General features: G+C 37.8%; 1 protein-coding gene across 5 annotated transcripts in view; it reads left to right on the forward strand.

Moving 5' to 3' along the window:
• LOC139319263 (putative RNA-binding protein Luc7-like 2) overlaps positions 1 to 21,952 on the forward strand; it is a 54,147-nt gene that overhangs the window by 14,746 nt on the left and 17,449 nt on the right. Inside the window, exons 1-7 of one of the 5 annotated variants that reach the window (XM_070947047.1) lie at positions 492 to 508; positions 3,285 to 3,355; positions 6,191 to 6,285; positions 14,833 to 14,931; positions 16,237 to 16,347; positions 17,128 to 17,271; positions 17,902 to 18,078. In XM_070947047.1, the coding sequence (XP_070803148.1) occupies positions 3,298 to 3,355; positions 6,191 to 6,285; positions 14,833 to 14,931; positions 16,237 to 16,347; positions 17,128 to 17,271; positions 17,902 to 18,078 (684 nt within the window). In that variant the 5' untranslated portion in view covers positions 492 to 508; positions 3,285 to 3,297. Of the gene's footprint in view, positions 1 to 491; positions 509 to 2,523; positions 2,583 to 3,284; positions 3,356 to 6,188; positions 6,286 to 14,832; positions 14,932 to 16,236; positions 16,348 to 17,127; positions 17,272 to 17,901; positions 18,079 to 21,952 lie in introns of those variants that run through there. The other 4 variants (XM_070947044.1, XM_070947046.1, XM_070947048.1 and 1 more) reach the window with 4 other exon arrangements.

The raw sequence follows: 21,952 nt of genomic DNA on the forward strand, positions 1-21,952 counted from the left end.
ACATCTGCTGCCTGCAATTACTGCAAGTTCAAATCTCACCAGGCTCAAGGTTGACTCAGCCTTCCATCCTTTCTAAGGTAGGTAAAATGAGGACAGATTCTGCGGGCAATAAGCTGATTTTGTATAAATATACAAAAGTATGAAAGCTATTGCTTAACGCATTGTAAACCGCCCTGAGTCTCTGGAGAAGGGCGGCATATAGTAAGTAAGTAAGTAAGCTTTTTATTGCGGTCAGAGACCAAATTAAAATACACATAGGAGGGGAGTATATTTTACAAATATAGATAGATCATGTGACAGTACATCATCTACTGCCTCAGATAATGGGGTTTTCCTGTTTTTCACAGATACAATCCGTACTGTCAATACTAGTGATCTTCTGCCGTAGGGGTTACCCGTCTCTTCCCTCGTTTTTTTTCAGCCACGACTGCAGCAAAATTTTTTGCCACCTTTGGAGTTATATTGGGGTCTGTGTCCTGGAGTAGGAAATAAAGGCTGAACAGATCAGGTGAACCAGGGAATCTCTGGGAAATAGGAGAAATTAATCTTGATCTTATGTCTCGGTAGTGGGGACATACGAATGTAATGTGGAACAGAGATTTCGGGGATCGGCCATCACATGTACAATAGATGGATTTTACTCCCCCCGAAATCCTACTGTCGAGGACATTCGAGGGGATCACATTAAATCGTGCCTTCATAAATGCGAGCCTATGTTTGATAGAGTGTAACGCGGAGAGATAAGGCGGAGGGTGAGGCAAGGGAACAATACCAAGGGAAAACGGTGAGCAAAACGGTGAGCATGTTCCCGATCCATTTGCCAGATTTAATTGTCTATCAATGTCGTCCAGCCGTTGAAAAATCAACAATTTGGCAGCATCAGGGCCTAAAATGAAAGCTTCAATGGGGGAAATCCCGATCTTCAAAAGTTTTGTATGGATATTATGGGCCAAGGGCGGCATATAAACCAAATATGTATGTATGTATGTATGTATGTATGTATGATTCTTTAGATTATTGCTGCTCCACAAACAGAAGCCTCAATCAATAATTATTGAAAGAGTTACGTGTTGATCTGCATGTGGTCTTTGTGGACATGCTTCTTACACTATCTGTAATAGGGATAGCAGATTAAAATATAACAGTGTAATTACATGTAGATTGATTCATGTTGATGCATTCTGATGTGTTAATTTTTTGCATCATTGTAACAAACTTTTTTTCGTGATAAGATACAATCAGGATCTGTATAAGCTAAAGAAGATTTCAGTAATAGTACAGTAGGAATATCAGTAATGTTACTGGGGTACTGTATTTTTCGCACTAATAAGATGCACCAGACCATAAGACGCACATTAGCTTTAGAGGAGGAAAACAAGGGGGGGAAATCTGCCTCTGCCTCCCAGCATCCATCCAGTATTCATCTGGCTAGCATCCTTGCAGCAAACAGCCTGGTCAGCTTCAGCACGTTATCGCAGCCCCAGCACCTGGTTCAGTCCACCACCGATCAACTGAGCTGAGCTGCTGCGCCTACCGGGGAACACTGGAGCCTTTGCTGCCAAGCAGCTGATCGGTGGTTGGTTCAGCCTCCTGGAATACCACCAATCAGCTGTTCTAGGTGGCGGTGATCCCCGCCTCCTAGAACAGCTGATCGGCAGTATTCTGAGAGGCCAATCCAACCGCCAATCAGCTGCTCAGCAGCAGGGTGGATTTGATTTAAATCAAGTCGATTTAAATCATGATTTAAATCATGATTTAAATCACTAGTAAAAATCAGCTCAATTTAAATCATAATTTTTAAAGAGCAACTGTCATCTCTGCTACTCCTTTGACCCGCTGTTGACTTACCGATAGTCCCAGTGTTGCAGAATATACAGCCTTGTGCTACATAACTAAGCTCCATTTTATGCTGAATAAACTAAATTATTTATGTATCTTAAATAGAAAACTATCTTACGATAGATTTTTACCCCAAAAGTTTTTTATTAAAATAAATTCAATAAAAATCAAAAAAATCTGATTTAAATAAAAAATCCGATTAAATAAAAAAATCCAATTTTTTTGATTTTTTAAAAAAAAATCATTGATTTTTATCCACCCTGCTCAGCAGTGAAGGCTCCAGCGTTCCACAGCGGCTGCGAACAGCGGCAGCAGTGGAAGGCGCATCAACCCCTCCCCCCGCCACAATATTCACTCTATAAGACGCACAGCATTTCCACCCACTTTTGGGGGGGGTGCGTATTATAGTGCGAAAAATACGGTAATTATACCAGTAGTAAGTGAGATGGGAAGAAAATAATAGTTTATATGGGACTGATTATCAAAATGAAATATGTATTCAAATAATTGAATGCTTACAACAATAGAATGTTACCTGAAAAAATATGCACACTTTTATTCTATTTCTCTAGAAGAATAGTTAAATGTATGTATTGTGGTCAGATTTAATATTTACTTATATGTATTGGTAATAAACATGAAATTTGATTAATATTTCCAGATTCCTCTAAATTATCGTTTGGTGGCGAACATATGCTTTAGGCAGCTAATTGTTATCATGAAATTATGTTGCAAATTAAAAGGTAATATAGGAATTGACTTCATAGGATTTTTTTAACAATAAGATGCAACTAGTATATAATTGCTTCCGTATTTATGAAGTAGCGAAATATGGTTTGGGCCAGACATACTTTTTAAAGGAACCTACTGTTTCTAAAGAACACTAAACTTGTTTGTATACATTCATTGTAACAATTGCAAGAATACCCTGATCACATAGAACATACAACAGTAAAAAGAAAATGCTACTTCCCACTTTTCTTCCAGTTACCATTGCTATTCAATGTTGACGAACAATCTGTATTTCAAAATTTGCGTTTTAAAATGTTTAAAAATTGATACTCCATGCAAGTATATTTTGAGATAAGTTTTATCTGGAAACGAATGGGTTTTTAAAATGAAAAGCGTTTTAAGCAAGGCTGGAAATATATTTGAAATTCTAGGTACTGGGATAACATTTTTAAGCAAATTCCTAGGTGCTTAAAGCGGAAGATAAACAGAACATAGGGGCCTAGTAATCAAAATATTTTTCCAGCTATAATTTAGGTAACTTTTCCTAACAAAATCTCCCTTGAATACAAACATTGTTGCTATCAGGCACAAATATTTCAGGTTTCCTATTACTCTTTACCTTCACAATGTATTTCTAGACACTGTAATTAAAATGCTGGCAGAGTTTATTATATACAAACTGAACAATATAGCCCCTTGTTTTATTTATAAAGGTTCAATGTATCTATGCCTGCCTACTTCATTCTGCAAGGGAGTGTCAGAAAGGCCCCGCATTCGCCGAGCCGTGAGTTATTGCTAACTTTTCAGATGTGTTAATGTGGAACCAACAATTTGTGTCTTTAAAAAGAGAGGAAAACTGGTGGGAAAATATCCCAGTTCCTCATTTTCTGCAGTAGTAGGTGTGGATTTTAAAGACAATTCTAAATTTTCATTAGTATAAAATTACTAAATCTAAAAACCCAGCTTCTGAAAACCTATTGTTGAACTACTCTGAAGCTTGAATTGCTTATTTGACTAATCTTCATAAACATTGATATCAGAAACAAATACTTGAGCAGAGTACAGCCCATCTGAAAATGTTACATCATAGTTCTTTTTTAGGGCAAATAGTCATTCTGGAATTGCATAATAGGCTGGTTAGATTAGAAATTTGAAGTGTAGAATTGTTGCATAGGCTTAAATTCTTCCAAGTTTATGAGAATAGGGTAGTGGCTACATTTTTTTATTTTAAACCTTTTTCCTTTTTGAAATGAATAATGTTGGGATAAAGTTTCAAAACTCTTTTTTTCCCAGCAGTGATATTCTGCTTCAGTAATTCACCAGTAGGTTTTCATTTTATATAATCATAATTTAAAATCCATTTTTAAAAACCCTGGAAATACAAGGATTCTATCTGGTTCTGCATCTTTAGACTGAAAATACATTTTATGGAATTATCTTTTTCAAATCTGAGACTGAATATTGTCCATTGTCTTAGGGTGGGTATCAGCAACGTGCAGCTCCCGAGCCGCATGCAGCTCTTTCGTCCTCCTGCTGTGGCTCCTTGCTGGCTGGCTGGCCCCGCCCCTCGCCCTCCCCTCCCAGTCACTCCTCGCGTGGCCTAAGAAGGTAAGGGCGACAGCAGGGATGGACTCGCTCCATATTCCAGAGTGAGAGGGAAGCGCCCCTGTATTTGCCTCTCATCTCGCGGGCGCTTCCTCTGGCGCTTCTTGGTGCTGTGCGCACCTTGACTTTTGCTCTGCCCCGAGTCACTGGCCCGGCTGCGGCCGATGCTCCGCGTTGTAATGGGCTCCAGAAAGAGGAGGGGACGCCGTCTCCCCCATTGTGAAGCATGCAAAATTTAAGTGTGTTGCGCAAGGTGCTGTGACAGCAGCAGTGAGCAGGCGATGGAGGCGGCAAGAGCAAGTTGCAAGTCTAGAGCACTGGCCCAGCCTGGCTGTGGCTGATGCCACTGATCTTGCCCACCATCACCTGCTCACTGCTCTTGCAGCGTCTTGCACAACACACTTAAATTTTGCATACTTCAGAATGGGGGAGATGGTGTCCCCTCCTCCTCCTGGAGCCTATTACGACGCAGAGCATCGGCCGGGCCAGTGTCTCGGGGCGGAGCAAAAGTTGCACGTCTCCCCGAGCAACTGAGGTGCGTGCAGCACCAAGAAGCACCGGAGGAAGTGCCTGCAAGATGAGAAGCAAGTATAGGGGCACTTCCCTCCCGCTCTGGAATATGGAGCGAGTCTCCATCCCTACCGTCACCTTTACCTTCTCAGACTATGTGAGGAGTGATTGGGAGAGCGGGGCCAGCCAGCCAGCAGGGAGCCACAGCAGGGGGACGAAAGAGCTTCATTTATCTGGGAACCTGAAATGACTGTTGATTTAAATCATATGGTAAAAAGCACCCAAAGAAGAAGAAACAATATCAGCAAAAAAAAAAACCCAACTCTCGCCTCATTTTGGAAATGGTTCAAGAGGGAACATACACACACACACATACACGAGAGAGAGACAGAGAGAAAGAGGGGGGGAAGAGAGAGGGAGGGAGGGAAAGAGATAGATGAGAGAGAGAAAAGGGGAAAAAGAGAGAAATGAGAAAATGATCGAGGGAGACAATGAGAGAGGAAAAAGGAGAGGGAGAGAGAGAGAGAAGGGAGAGCGGGAGAGGGACACAGAAATGAGGGAGCTGGAGGGAGAGAATGAGGGGGAAAAGAGGGAAACGAGAGAAGGGGAGAGAAAAAAGGAAAGAAAGAAAAGAGGGGGGGAAGAGAAAAATGGGGGGGGAGAGAGAGAGACCCATTTCCCACCCGGAGCCACAAAACCCGGTTAGACATGGCTGGGGTGGTGGTCATGTGACTGGGTGGGAGTGATGTTGAGTTGGCCATGCCCACCCAGGTTTTGTGGCTCCCAGTGTTTTCTGTGGGAAACTGGTCCAAATGGCTCTTTGAATGTTTAAGGTTGTAGACCCCTGTCTTAGGGAAAAAAACCTGCAATAAATCAGTAGCCAGTGTTTTTCATGTCATTTGGATAAAACTTTTCCAACCTTGTTCACAGATATGATATTAAACTTGAAATTCAATTTCAATATGTGGTAAGCAGGTTGATGCTTTGGGGTTTATAAAAGTTTGTAAAAGTTTCAATTTATCTTTAAGATGTTATATTGTCAAATAGAGGATTTCAGCTCTTGAATAATGCTGTTTGCAGGCATTGTTTTCCCAGTGATATAGTACAGGGTTTGGTTTTTTTTAACTTAAGTATGTGTTGCCCCTGCCTGAAGTAAATGGATCAATGCTACTGATTAGATCTTGAAGAATTAACAGCGGGAATTCAGTAAACATCAGAAAATATAGTATAAATGTTTTGAAGGCAGTTGATACTAATATAAACAATTTTACTAGCAATATTAATTTATGCCTCTCATAATTTGTTTTAGAAGCAATGAATTTTCACCCAGTGTAGAGTTAGAAACATGTATCCATTGCGGAGGTTGAAATGATAGTCTTAATATTTTTCTTTTTGTGAAAAGCAGAATATTCTTTTGAACAAAAGTGAAATATATGAAAAGTATGAATGCTTTATTCAATATTACATGATTCTCTAATCGGAAATGTATATTTCTATGTTGCAGGGGATACTACACGTCAGCGAATTAAATTCAGTGATGACAGAGTATGCAAAAGTCATCTTCTCAACTGTTGCCCTCATGATGTCCTCTCAGGAACAGTGCGTATTCTATATTCATAAATATTACAGCCATAAATATTAAATTATAAGTTAAAATATATATTTATCTCTGCAGAAGTACTCAAACTAATTCATCTTATTTTTGATTGTTTATTTACATTATAAAATTAAGGTACAGGGATTTGCAGCAATCTAGATTAAAAAAGGAAATTGGGATAGGGCACAAATATGGGCATGCATATCAGACATAGTAGCAAAGTAAATCAAAAACAGATTTTTCTGAGATAGTGTAATAGCTGTTGCCCAAACCCAGAAAAGGACTCTGCTTTTTAAGAGTTTGTGACGAGTGTGACCTGAGAACCGACGTAAGTCCTGCATAACTTTTTTGCTTTGAATCCGGATTGCTTAATAAAATAACAGTATGTTAGGCATTATTTTTATGCTGAAATTGGAAATAAAAATAAATATGAAGCATTTAACAAAAACAAAACCAGGATGCATCAACAAATACCAGTTTTTACTCAGATAATATAAATTCTAAATATTAGTATAGAAAATTATCTGGACTGTTGTCCAGAATTCAGTTAATCTGGTAAATACAATATATTTGATTTTTCACCAAATTAGAAACCTATTATTTTTCATGCAAATCTTCCATTGAAAGATATTTTTCTGTTTTTCATGTACTGTTATTTTGTTTGTCCATCTTTCAATTATCAGCTTCCTTTGCAACAGATATTCTTTAATTACTCCCTTCTGTTCCCTTCTGCTAGAAAACATCATAACTTTAAATAAAAAAGCAGATTTAAAGTCTGAACCTCAGAATTGAAGACATCGAGAATTGCCTTTTGTATATTTGTTCATTTATATTCTTTGAGTTAAATATAATTAATACTAATTATATTTAATAATAAATTAATAGAATTAATTCATATTTGGGATAAAATTGTTTATCACAATGCAAGCCAATGATTTAAAATTGACCAGACTTATTAGCGGTAGAACTCATATAGTAATGGAATATTTTGCATGTGTCATAGCTTATTGAATTCATAATTTAAATATCATATTTTTCACACTTTTTTGTCTCCCAAAAAGGGGTGAAAATGTCTGTGCGTCTTATAGACCGAATATTGCCAAAGCCCCGCCCACCCGCTAGCCATTTTTTGGCCTCTGCAGACTTTTTTCAGCTTTTTTCTGAAAAAAATGGGCCAAAAAAAAGCCTCAAAAACGAGCAGAAAAAAGGCTGGAAAAGAGCTGAAAAAAGGGCCAAAAATGAGGCGAGTGGAAGCCAAAAACTTTTTTTTTGTTGTTTTCCTCTTCTAAATTTAGGTGCATCTTATAGTCTGCAAAATATAGTACTTCATATTAAAACAAAAAAACTGGAAAACAGTTGCCTATGGTATAACTTGTAAGAAACATTGCACATAGTTTGATTTCAATGGCACCTGATAAAATTGTTCCAAGGAATGTTTTGTTCTTCAAATTGCTATTTGCCTGTCTCCGGGCTATTTATTTTTATACTTTTGCAAGTGATGCATGGAATGTTCTTCTTTGACAAATTTTATTATAAAAGTCTAACTCAGTATTTTCAGGTAACTGAATTGGGGGATATAGAATAATTTCTATGAATATGATTAGCTTTTGCTGGTCTTAGAAGTCCACTGTTATACAGAACTGAAAAACAAATTCAGTTTTAACTTTGTTTAAGAAAAATACTAAGTATGTGAATAAAATTATTTTATATCTCCCAAAAAAGTAGGAAAATAAATAACAAATTAAATTTTAATTCATGTATTTGGAAACTTGTTAATTAACTGCTAAGGAATCCATAATGCTATAATGTATTATTTTCCAATTATTTAACCAGTTAGCATACAAAAATGCACAGAGATGAAATTTTCCTTTAAATACAGAATATTTAAAGATTTACAGCAAGATAGAATAGGTTTATCACCATGAAACATACTACAATTTAAATCTTTTTTTCTTTTTTGGCTAAACCATAACTTAACAGCTCTCCAGATTTATATGAGTCCTGAATTGCAAGTATTCAAGTCTTTGTTAATATATAACTTTTTTCCAAAGACCATCCAGAACCTGTGCTTTTTTACTGCTTGTGGCTCTAATTTTAAGTCTGCTTTTACTAAAACTGTATTCAGTATCTTTAAGGTTCTGTTGCTTTATCTTTTTTTGCCAGCCTCAAGCTTTTATTGATTAATTGATTAGATTAGTATCCTACAAAGCTCAGGAAGGTTTTAGGGTGACAATCTGCCTATAGCAATAGCCCACTAAGGTAGTTCTGCTATGAGAACGAGTGGCTTGATTGCACATAGTGAATTTCCAAGTGTGTAAAAGGACTTAGGTCCATGTCTTTTCAGTCTAGATCTTAATAACACAACACTGGATCTGAACAAAGTGAACGCTGAATCTAGATTAAATTGGTAATGCTACAGTTCTGCTGAAGTCAGTGAGATATCCTAATTATTGTTAACTTATTCTCATTGATTTAAAATGGTTAAAAAGCTTAGTTAGAACAAAATATATTTCTGGGGGCATTGAAATGAAGACCTTTTATGATCGTTACTTTTTATTCACAATGTGAGGGAAATATCTGTAGATTTGGCATTTTTTGTTCCCTCTGCATATTTTGATGATGTTGCCTTTCACCATCATTTCTCTAGAAACCTTTTTGTTGTTGTTGTTCATTTCTTCGGATTTCTAATACTTGAAAAGTACTGTCCTTGAACAAATTCACTTGAGAAGATATTGAAGGTCTACCTTCAGAGAATGATAGCTGGAATTATATTGATTTAAAACCAAATGCATAGCATTTCATAAATTTATTTAGTATGTATTATTGTGGTGGTAATAAATACTATATTACCACTTCTATTTAAAGTACTAAACTGATATTTGCATTTTATGTTAGGATAGAATTAGAGTTTAATATTTAGGAAACATTTGGGATTAGTTGTTTTTTGTTTAGGAAGACATGCATTTTCTTATAATTTATTTATTTATTTATTTTTCATATTTGTATACCGCCCTACTCCCGAAGGACTCAGGGTGGTGAACAGCCATAATAAATACAAATACATATAGAAGTTAAAAACTATTAAGAAACAGATTAAGTAATTTAGGCTCAAAGATTAAAAAACATCCAAATTTATCTAAAGAGGTTTAAAACCCAATTTAAAAGCCAGTTTAAAAGCCAATTAAAAAGGGAGAGTTAGGCCAGACCAGCTTGTTGGAATAGAAATGTTTTCAGGGCTCGGCGGAAAATGCGTAAGTCTTGGATGTTTCGTAACTCCGGGGGAAGCCCGGAATGAAGTACATCAAAAGTTATAGCTATAGAAATAGAAGTTATAAATGCAAAAATATTTTGTGTCACACTGGCGGGCAAGGAGAAGAGAAAGCAAAACGAAGTGAAGAAAATGTATTGTGTATTTTATTTAATCTATAAAGAGGGGGAGAGATATGCCTCTGAGCCAATATTGACTCCTGGAAACTGTCTGAACAATTCCCTGAAGTTTTCTTGGCCATAGCTTGCTTCCTAGGACTGAGAGAAGTCTGAAGTCTTGAATTTAGTATTTCTAGCTTCTAGCCTGTTGGCACTCTCATGCATCTGATTTATAGCACTGTATATAAATTTTCTTGTCTATAGCCTAAACATTTCTGCATATATTAAAATCTATTCATAAAATGTGGCTACTGGCAAGGGAATTTTTAGCATACTCTTCCATGGTGTTGATAACAGTTCTAGCATGTAATGAACTCTTCAGAATAGATCTAGATCAGGGGTCAGCAACTGGAGCCACAAGCGGCTCTTTGGGCCCTCTGCCATGGCTCCCTGTCCCATCACTGGTTGGTCCCGCCCCTCATTTCTTTTTTGGACTCCAGACCAAAGTGGCAGGAAGCGAAGGCTGCCTTACACGCAAATGTGGCATAAAGACAGGTACAGGGCAGCTTCGTTCCTGCACCTTCCTCTCCCCCCTCCTCCTCTCGTAACCCCCTGGCCGGCTATGGCTAAGCCAGGAGTGTGCGCACGTGCGAGGAGACCCTCCTTAAGCGAGTGCCAAAGCTCAGCCACAGCTGGCCCGGGCATCCTGAGAGGAGGAGGGGGAAGAGAGTCACCGGAGAGTGCAGGAGCGAAACTGCCCTGTACCTGCCTTCACGCCACATTTGCACGTAAGACAGCCTTCGCTTCCTGCCACTTCGGGCTGGAGTCCAAAAAAGAAATAAGAGGGGCACAGCCAACCAGTGATGGGACAGGAATGGAAACTCCTCACTTTGAAATTGCAATAGAAATCCCCAAGGTAATTACTATTTATGTTGTATAAGAGTAACATATTGCTTTGCCAATTCACATGATTTCCTAATACGCAAATATTATACATCCACATGAACTTTTCAATTGCCTCAACAGAGTTAAAGTTACTCCCTCAGGAAAGACACATGCGTGTTATCTCTCTCTCTCTCCCCCTCTGCGCTTGGCTGAAGAGCTGCTGGGGGTGGGCGATGGCCGGAGCATTAGTGCAGGAGAGAAGTCGCATCCGACCAGGGAGTTACGGGGGAGGGGGAGGACGGTCGCCTGAAGGGGGGGGAGAGACAGAGAGAGAGAGAGCCATAGAGTGACACGTACAAAGTGATCCACAGAGAGGAGGTGAGAGAGAGGGAGAGAGGGAGATACAGAGGGAGAGAGACACGGGAGGAAAAAGGGGAAGAGGGAGAGGGACAGACAGAGATACAGAAAGGGAGGGAGAGGGGGAGAGATAGAGAATGGTTTTGTAGCTGGGTAGGCATGGCTAAGGGGTCATGTGACTGGGTGGGAGTGAGTTGGCCATGCCCACCCAGGTTTTGTGGCTCCCAGTGTGTTTTTTTTCTGTAAGAAACGGGTCCAAGTGCTCTTTGAATGTTTAAGGTTGCCGACCCCTGATCTAGATTGCCTAAGCTGTGGTTTGCTGGTATCTAGATCCATTCTGAAGAGTTCATTATATGCTAGAATTGGCTGCATTTACACAGCTGCCCTTATCAAGACACAGAGATAAATAGTGTCACAATGGGGGGGAGGGGACAAATAATGACATATGAGGAAACGTGGATAGATTTGCAAAACAATAACTATAAGGTTTTATTTTTATTTATTTGGCATTGATCACCTCTGACATAATAAGATTTAATGAAGGTCAAAACACCTCAGAACATAAGTGTATTATTGGGGGAAAAACCCTTCCAAAGAGCTCTTATGTCTGCAGTCTTACATAGTGCTCCCTTCTCTTATTTTTCCTCTACAGCTATCATCATATGATTAAATTCGGCTGAGGGAAAGTGACTTGAGAGGTAGTTTGATGTAGTAACCAGGGTACCATAGGTTTTAGTCCTAACTTAGGCCTTTAAAGCTGGCTAGGTGACTTAAGATAAGTCATACACTCACTCAGCCCAACCCATTTCACTATGTTGGGGAAGTTTAGAATATTAATATGTACACTGCTTGAGTTGACCAAAAATAAAGGCAAGATAAAAAAAAATAAAGTACTAGGCATAGAAGTTAAGCAGAGATTTTAAAAAATAGAGAAGAGTGTACCAGGCAACCAATAGTGCACCACTAGAGAAGCAGCTATCAGGCAACTGGGCATAACCACATGACTGTCTGCTGCCCAGTCAAGAACAACCTTCGCCTGTCTGGAGATTGCTAGGGTAGGAAGATCAAAGGACAATCTAAGAAAATGGAGCTTCGCTATACATTTTTGTGAATGTGGAGAACAATCCATCTTACATATGCTACAGTGTATACAATGTTCTTCAACATGCACAGAGGTAGATTAAAGCTGGTGAGAGAAAATGCTGTCGATGTGGCCTAATACTGGATGAACATCATCTAGTTTTAATCCTATTTATTTTCAGTACTTTTCATATGTGCTACATCTTTATGACCTAATTTACACATAGTTTAGCTGCTCAGAATTGAATGGTATATGTCCATAATTTGAAGATGCTTCTGACATGAATAAAGTGAAAAGCACTTATTGTGCATCGTTACTATTATTTGAAGTTATATCCTCTATCTTATTTTTCCCCACCTGAAGTAAAGTAAATTAGGCTGAGAGAAAGTAACTGACCCAAAGTCACCTAGTGACCTTCTGTGGCTGACGGTTGACTGGAACCTGAGTCTCTACTTCCTAGTCCAACACTTTAACCGCTAAATTGACTCTCAATTAATCAATTAATGTGTGTTGGGCTTGGTCTCTGGGTATTATGTGAATTTCGTTGTATGGGTATTCTCTGTATATACATACAATGACAATAAACTTTATATATATTTAAAAAATTAATCAAAACAGATTTCTCTATCCTTTTACCAGTCTTAATTTCTCATAAAAGAGTTGTTCACTGGACTTGAATATTTTGATTGTGATATTACTGATAACCATAAATATTGAAGGTAGTCTTTCACATAGAATCATTTTATCATAAGGCATTTTTAAAGTGTACATTCTTTAATGCAGTTCATATCAAAAGTCTTCATTTTTAAATCTGTATATTGGAGTGTATATCTGTATATCATGCACTTTTTGATATCCGTATAACATTAGACTGGCTAGTGAAAGTAGAGAATTTAATTATTTGTAATATTTTTATTATGGACAGTGCTAAAAATTGTCAACCAGTTTTCTTGTGCAAGAACTTTTTGCAAATGATTACAAGTAAAATAAAATTTATATCTCTAAATTGTCTCTTTGGACTTGGATCTTTCACTTTCTTTATCTTTTTTCTTGTCCACACTTTACCTGCCCAGTAGTACTGTCTATATTCTCCTACTTACATTAGAGCTAGAAAAGTAGGCAAAACTTTGGTGGTTTTATTTAGTAAACCAAGGAAGGAAAGAAACTGATGGTGGGGAATAAGGGGAACCCAATAAAAAATTCAGAATAACTAGGAATCCCCAGGCAAAAAGTGCAGTGGAAGAAGGATCAGGCAACTTAGTTGCTAAAGAGCGTTTTGAAAGAAAAAAGAGAAATTCAGAGTGTTTCATCTGTGGTTTATTTAGCCACCCAAAATTACCTTATTGGTGAGAGAAGTGGCATACAAACTTAATAAATAATAATAAATAATTGCTTCGTATATTTTTATGAGAACTAATCTGCATATAGGTTTTAAATTATATTATAAAATATAAAATTTGTATTTCATTTTTTCCCTGTCCAAGTTATGGTACCAGCCACTTTAAACTGTAAACCTTTGTAATAATTTTATTTATTTATTTATACAACATACATGGTTGCCCCTCTCAAACAATGATTCCAAATGGTAAAAACAGACATAAAAACAAACCATCCTTTCCATCAGGCTCCAGACCAAACAGCCTCCTGGCTCAAGCTCCATCCTAGCCCAATGATTTATTTCTTTATGTATTAATGTTTTTGTTTTATAATTTACTTTATAATTTTACAGATAGTCCTCGACTTACAACCACCATTGAGCCCAAAATTTCCATTGCTAAGTGAGGCTGTTGTTAAGTGAGTTTTACCCCACTTTACTATCTTTTTTATTATAGTTGTTAAGCAAATCACTGCCGTTTTTAAATGAATCATGCAGTTATTAAGCGAATCTGGATTTGCTTCTTAGAAACCAGTTGGGAAGGTTACAAATGATTATTACATGACCCCAGGACAGTGCAATTGTCATAAATATATGCTGGTTGCCAAGTGCCCAAATTTCGATCATATAACTGTGGGGATGCTATAAATAGCAATTAAGTGTGAAAAATGATCATATGTCACTTTTTGCAGTGCCATTGTAACTTTGAGCGGTAATCAAACAAATGGTTGTAAGTCAAGGACTACATGTATAAGCCCATAGATGCTTAAAACAAAGTACTATACCCCATTCTAATTCAGGACATCTCAGAGAATGGGATTTTCTGTCACTCTTCTCCACCCATCCAGCAAGGAGATTCTACCACTCCTTGAGCAGATATAGATGATATTTCAAAAAGGGCAAGTAAAGAATCAAGCATCATTTGTTCTTATGAAAGGACATATATTCAAACCTTGTTTTTGATGGGACTTAAAAGTAATACAATAGTGAACCAGTTTGGTGTAGTATTTAAAACACCAGGCTTGTGAGTTCTAGTTCACAGACCCAGTCACTCTGTTTCAGCCCTACAAAGAAGACAATGGCAATCCACATCTAAAATTGAAAAAAAATAATACAATGGGTGTTATGTATGTTTCCACACTATATAAAAAAATTAAATAACTTGGTTTGTAACTTGATTTGTTAAGCACACTAGCTTATAAGGGAAAGTATGCAAGAACTGAAGGGAAAGCTCTTTCTTCCCAGGAAGAAGAATTTCTGCTAAGAGTGCTGTATTTCTTATTTAAGTGTATTGATCTACTGCAGTATGGTGTCACTGAGACCTGGGGACATTTAATGATGTGACTGATCACTTTTAAACAAAATTTGTATAGTAATTTAAATCATATTAAACAATAGATACACTATTTGAATATTGAAATAAGAATATAATTTGTATCCATTTAGTATTTCTTTATAAAATTGTCCTTTTGTCTTGTGTTTCAGAGGATGGATCTTGGAGAATGTCTGAAGGTGCATGATTTGGCATTAAGAGCAGATTATGAAATTGCATCAAAAGAGCAAGACTTTTTCTTTGAACTTGATGTATGTTTTATCACCAAATTATCTTTATATTATAAAGAATGGAAAGAGAATTGGTAGTGCTAACATCTGGTCAAATTGTGTTAAATTTATATTTACCGACAATGAAATAAAGGGAGATTAGTATAGATCTATTTCAAGCTATTTAGCTCTCGTCAGCTAGCCATACCCTTCTGGGATTCGAACCCAGGCTACTTACATGTTAGGTAGATATATTAACCTCTAAACTATGGGCTCTCCTTGTCTTGTCGGCTATACCAGGGGAGAGATTGTTTTTTATCATGGCAACCTGGTCTACCCAAATATGGGACAGCATACTTCTTTCACCTTTCAGCCCCAATCCAGGAGTCTTCTCAGGCAGTTGCTTTTGCGACAAACTATTTTTTGTGTTAAATTTATATTTACAGACAACTTGAAGCGACTGCCTGCGAAGGCTCCTGGATTGGGGCTGAAAGGCTAAAGCTGAAGCAGTATGTCCCATATTTGAGTAGAACAGGTTGCCCTGATAAAAAACAATCTGGTCAAATTGTGCATTATTGTAAAATATTTCATATAAAATTAATTTAAAATTTCTGACAGTTATTAGTAAAGTGTGCAATTATTTGAAGCGAGAAAGGGGTTTCATTTGAAATTAAAGTGTAAAGGGCTTCATACTTGCACATGATCTTAGTACTTTGAAGAAGGCATGCATTTTCCTAGTGACACAGGGTAGTTACACTGTCCCATTTATCTTCTAAATAAGGACAAAAGTGGAGCACACACTAAGGCCAATAGATTGCACAATAAAAATCACAAACCTTTTCTACAATAAAAAGCCACCCAGAATCCCTTTTAATAAAGATTTTACACAGAGAGAGACCGGGGGGGAATTGAAACATTGAATACAGAGCCTTCGGATTTTTATAGTAGATTCTCTGAAACCATAATTGAATTATAGCTAATTTCTTAGGATATTTGAATAACTTGAATCTTTGAGATGTGGAATCTTCATTCCCATTTTAGTTTTATTTTAATTTCTGTTAACTTGCCAGTTCTAAATCAGTGATATATGCAGCTCAATCCTCAAAATGATTGTTCTCATCTGTTTGATTGAATATTTGTGAATACACGTGTCAGTGTGATTACCGTGAAAATAAGAATTCATGTAATGATGGTCTCAATTTTATTTGTTTTACAATCTTCCAGAAAAGTATTGTATAATTAAACCAGCAATTTATACATTTAATATTTAGTTCTACAGTTAACTTCTGCATTCTGAAAACGTGCTTATTTCTAGTCGGTATGATACTTTTCTGATTTATATGTTAGGCAATGGATCACCTGCAATCATTCATTGCTGACTGTGATAGGAGAACAGAAGTGGCAAAGAAAAGACTGGCTGAAACTCAAGAAGAGATCAGTGCTGAAGTGGCAGCCAAAGTAAGTACTTAATATTCACTCACTACACGGCTTTCCCTAAGGACTTCTAACTTGATTTTATATATAGCATTTATATAAAAGAATTTTGGAAGTCCCCTTTTATATCAAATTAGTGGGTAACAAAAGACAAAATGCACAAAACTACACACACATTTTTTAGCTGAGCAAAGATTTGGTTGTTTTGATTTTTAGTTTTGTGTAAGAGTGTGTACAACACGTACATATTTGTGCATTACAAGGGTCTGAATTGAATTAAAAATGGGATATATTGAAGAGGAGCAGTGAATGCAAAATGCCAATTGAATGTTGCTTCTTTTTGCCTGCCTGTAGTACCTTGAAACTACAACTCTCACAGTCCATTGCTACTGGCGTGGTTGGCTGGGGCTTTTTAAGTTTGAACTTTTGAAGGACATTAATTATCCATCTCTGCCTTAGTGGTATGAAGACACTTTTGTCTGTAAAGATAATCTGAGTGGGAATGAAACATTTCCCATATTTATTGAATATTAGTTCATTCTCAGTGTTGAAAATTTTGAAATGTTGCTCCTTTTTCACATTCAAGTACTATAAGCAACCTATATAAACATTTCTATTTATTATTGTTCAAATCTGCATAGAGCATTCATAGCATAATATGCCAGTGTACCCTAGAAAAGGGAATGGCTAGCTGAACAGAAGCACTTCATTGTGCAGTTTCTTATTGCTTTATATTGATGTGGCTTCTACATAGTGAACATTAATAATATTAGCAAATGTAAATATTGCTTTTCTCTCTGAAAGGCTGAACGAGTCCATGAATTAAATGAGGAAATTGGAAAACTGCTTGCTAAAGTTGAACAACTTGGAGCTGATGGAAATGTGGAAGAGTCTCAGAAAGTAATGGATGAAGTAGAGAAAGCAAGAGCAAAGAAAAGAGAAGCAGAGGTAATTTGATTATGTACAAAAGTATATTTTTTCAGTTAGTCCTGGAAAGACAAATTCTTATTCATGGAGTTGATAGTTAAAAGAATATATAAACTATATTCATTGTTCTCAACATTTCAGTAAATACACACCAATTGTTTAACATTATTTTATTTGTGGCTTATCTCAATTTATACTAGGCACAATGAACTTGTGCTACTTCTTTCCCTTTATGAAGCCTGGCACATAGAGAAAAGAATCCCTTTACATGTCAAAATATTTCCTTAATCTGATTCTGGTAAACTATCACTAGTTATATCCCTGAGCAAAGTTCCTTAGTACCAGAAGGATTAAAACATTCATAAAAGGATGGAACATACTCAGTGGTTTTCATTTGCCACAAAATATTGTTTCATTGGGAAATACATTTTTTTAAAAGGGAGAGTGAAGAAAATAGTGCAGATGAAGAATTTTGCTTATTTACAGATAGCAGTTATTACTCTTATAATATCTTCTGTTTGTTTCATTTTAATCAGGAAAACTAGCACACAACACATACAAAGAACCAAATTAATCAGCTATTGTTGATTCTGTACTTACTAAGAATGTAAGTTGTTCATAGCTTAAGAGACATTATGATGCATCTTCTAGGAAGTGTACCGGAACTCCATGCCTGCTTCCAGTTTCCAGCAGCAAAAGCTACGAGTCTGTGAAGTATGCTCAGCCTATCTTGGCCTACATGACAATGACAGGCGGCTTGCTGATCATTTTGGAGGAAAGCTGCACTTGGGTTTTATTGAAATAAGAGAAAAGCTTGAAGAACTAAGGGTAAGTATATATTACTCTTTTCCAACTGTTATGAACTGTTAATTATCAGACTACTTCAGTAATGTCCTGTTGATACCACACTTGAAATTAATATGATGAAGCTGAGAAAGAGGAGCTTCCTCAAAAAAATAGTATAAATAGTCCTTTACTGCCTTTCAAACAAGAAGTTAACTTAAATTTGTATTTAAGTGACTAAACCAGAGGTGTAGAAGTGTAGTTCCAAAATGTCTGGAGATTCTCAGTCATCCAGATTATGGTTGTCCCAAAGGTGCTTTTTCAAGAGGCAACTTGACTTTCTGGTGGATTTTTTTTTAAAAGACATTTCACTTCTCATCCATGAAGCTTCTTCAGCTCTGATTGGATGGAGGGGAATGGAAGGATTTATATTCCTTGCAGACAGCTGGTCATTTGCATCCTTTTAGAGGGTCGTTGAAGCACTTGGAGGTTTATCTGTGTCCTCAGGGTCACCTAAATAGTGCTTCTGTAGTCTGCAATTTTTTTCTCTGGAAATCCATTCGTACTCCCTCACCATTCCAAGGGTGTTCATCCCAAATTGTATAGCTAAAAGTCTGTAGAGATTCTCAGTCATCCAGGTCATGGTTGTCCCAAAGGTGCTTTTTCAGAAGGCAACTGGATTTTCTTTCTTTCTTTCTTTGAGTTCAGTTGCCTCCTGAAAAAGCACCTTTGGGACAACCATGACCTGGATGACTAAGAATCTCTGAGGACTTCTTTGATGTATTTTAGTTCTTTTTCTTTCCCATCTCTGCTGGTAGGCAGGCCTTCAGCTCAATGGTGTAGGGTTCTGATGACTTCCATTTTGTGCTCCAATGGGTGATGAGAATCAAAATGTGTAAATATTAATCTGTGGGGGGGGGGGGGGGGTTCTATAAACTTCACTGTTAAGGCTTCTGTCTTCCTTAATGTGTACTGCACAGTCCAGGAACACTGTGGGAGTCATCAGAACCCTACACCACTGAGGTGTAAGTACAAACAGGTACAAGCTAGAAAGTTTTTGGAGTTTGATAGTGACTGTTAAGAGAGTGTTTGGCAATTGAATGATGATATATTCGTTGTTTTTTTCTGCCCAGGTGTTTGCCAACTTGCTAAGCATAGGATCTGGGAGCATAGGCTTGCAGATACACTTGAGTTACTGATAAAATGATTAACTAATAGCTGGAGTCACATTCTTCAGCCAAAATTACAATCTAGGTCAACACCTTTATAATGAAGAGAAAGAGTTTGGGAGACACTGACCAGGGCAAACGAACAGGAGAATTAATGGATAGGTGTTTTTTGAGAGGAATGTGAATGGGGAAGAAGCACGAAGGAGGCAAAGCGGCCAGCTAGAAAGCCCGAGTAGAGGTGGTAGAGCACGCCCAGGCCCAGCAACAAAAGGCGGCCACCACAAGTGGGGAAAACTGGATCTCCATCAGTGCCATGACTACCCAGGCCCAGCAGAGATGGGGGGGGAGGCACCCGATCCTGGCTGGGCATGGGCGGCCATGGCGCTAATGGGGATCCAGCAGAGTGGGGGGAGGCATGTGATGCGGACCACCAGACATGCCTGCTCCATCCCATGCCACGTGACTCTCCCCTGCACCTCTGGCTACTGTCATTACCACCTCATGGGTTGTTGTCCCCCTCACAGGTCTTGCCTTTGGTCCACGCATAGAGCGCATTCTCCTCATACATCCTTTTTGTCCACCCTCCCCTCCGTTGCCTCTACACCTGATGCTGAGAGGGCAGTTCTGTGCGCCCTTCCCCCCCCCTGCAATGCCAGAAGCCACATTCCACAGCCACTCGCCTGCCGCATTCCCCGGCGATCACCTATCACCCATCACACCTGGCAGTCAGAAACCCCATGAGCCTAAAGTTCCCATTGCCATCTCCTTGCCATCTCCTTCCTTCCTCTGCACCTCAGGAAGGGATGAGGGCAGGCAGAGAGATTGGCAGCGTGGCTTTCCTATGCGAGGGTGGGATGGTCCCAATAAAAGGCCTGTGAGTGGGGCGCTGAATTACAACCTGGTGGCAGCTATCAGGGCCAGCCCATGGCCAATCTTAGATCTGCAGCGCCATCTTGGTGCCTCCCCCTGGCCGTGTACGTAGGAGGCAGTGAGCACGCGAGGGCTGGCATCCTGGGTGAAACGAAGCACTCAGAACACATTCCCCAGGGACGCCAAGCAGATCAGTGCCCAGTCAGCCTGAGCCAGACCGAGGTGCTGCAGGTCAATCTTTACCTGTTTCCAGGATGGCCCTATGGGATCTAACCACCTCGCAGGCTGGATTTGGTCCGCAGGCCTTCAGTTTGACACCCCTGCTTTAGATTAACAAGTTTTTACAACACTGATTGAGTTTCCTTCAATTCTTAAATTAAGTCTTAAACACAAGTTTAAGAATAAGCAGTAAAGGGTGATTAGAACTTTGATTTTGGAAAGCTACAAATGGACTGTAGGTCCAGATGGGTTTAGAATAAGATTTTGGAATTAATTATAAGTCCTATGGGAAAATGCTTTTGTTTTAAATTCTTTAAAAAGCATGATAGGATGAGAATTTGAAAGTTGGATGTTAGAAGGAATCGGAAAGAAAAAAAGATGACAATTAAAGGAGAAGAACCCTTAAATTTGACTTACAATGAAGCAAAATATTTTAACCTTAGATACAATACTTTTGAATACTGTATCTAGAAATAAATTTTAAGAGTGTCTACCTCAATGGATAGACTATGTCTAAAAGATGTTATGAAAGAGGAACAAGTTTTACCTGACAAGATTGATTCTGATCTAAAATCAGATTTTAAAATGACAGGCTACAAGAATGATATAGAAAAAATGCTACATTGTAGATATAAAACAAACTAACTGATGTGTTAATAATTTTGTTAATAATTATTGTTAATAATAATTATGTTAATAATAATGTTAATAATTAAAAGGGATATATAAATAACAAATCAAAAGAGTGACCTGAATAATTTTCCTAGGCTTGTTAAAGCTTGTTAAAACAGGATTTTTTTGAGAAGGGACAAAGAAAAATTTTTAAAAATTCCAAGACACTGTTTAAGAGGATAAAGATCAAAATTATTAAAAAGTAGGAATACGAACTTGGTTTATTTGATCAAAGTTAAACAGATACATTGTTATCTCTGGTGACCCTTAATGCACTTATGCTGATGAGGACTAAAATGGGGAGGCTTTAAGAATTTGTTTATAGATAGGAGATGGGTTGTGGAAGAAGAGATTGTTTATTGCATTTTAAGAAAAAATGATAAATTACTAAATTTGCTTATACTTGTAAGGAAAGGAGGAGTCATTTTTAAAATATTTCTTCACAATATTTTTTTTTCTGCACTTTCTATTTTTTATTCATTTATTTTTAAAAAAACTATTTTTATCTTTATAGCTGTAATTTTTAATAACATTTTATATTTTAAAAAATTCATACCAGTATTTTTAACAAGGACATTGTCTAGGAAAGATATCACACTCTAAATATTGTAAAGGTAAAGGTTCCCCCGCACATGCGTGCTAGTCGTTTCCAGCTCTAGGGGCGGTGCTCATCTCTGTTTCTAAGCTGAAGAGCTAGCGCTGTCCGAAGAAATGTCTGTGGTCATGGGGCGGCATGACTAAACGCCGAAGACGCATGGAGCACTGTTACCTTCCCACCAAAGTGGTCCCTATTTTTCTACTTGCATTTTTATGTGCCTTCGAACTGCTAGGCGGCAGAAGCTGGGACAAGTAACGGGAGCTCACTCCGTTACATGGCACTAGGGATTCGAACCGCTGAACTGCCGACCTTCTGATCAACAAGGTCAGCATCTTAGCCACTGAGGCACCGCGTCCCTTAAATACTGTATTTGTGTGCAAAATGTCCTATT

This window comes from Pituophis catenifer, unplaced genomic scaffold, assembly GCF_029215685.1.
Source record: "Pituophis catenifer annectens isolate HBS135680 unplaced genomic scaffold, rPitCat1.0.hap2 SCAF_7, whole genome shotgun sequence".
Taxonomy (NCBI): Eukaryota; Metazoa; Chordata; class Lepidosauria; order Squamata; family Colubridae; genus Pituophis; species Pituophis catenifer.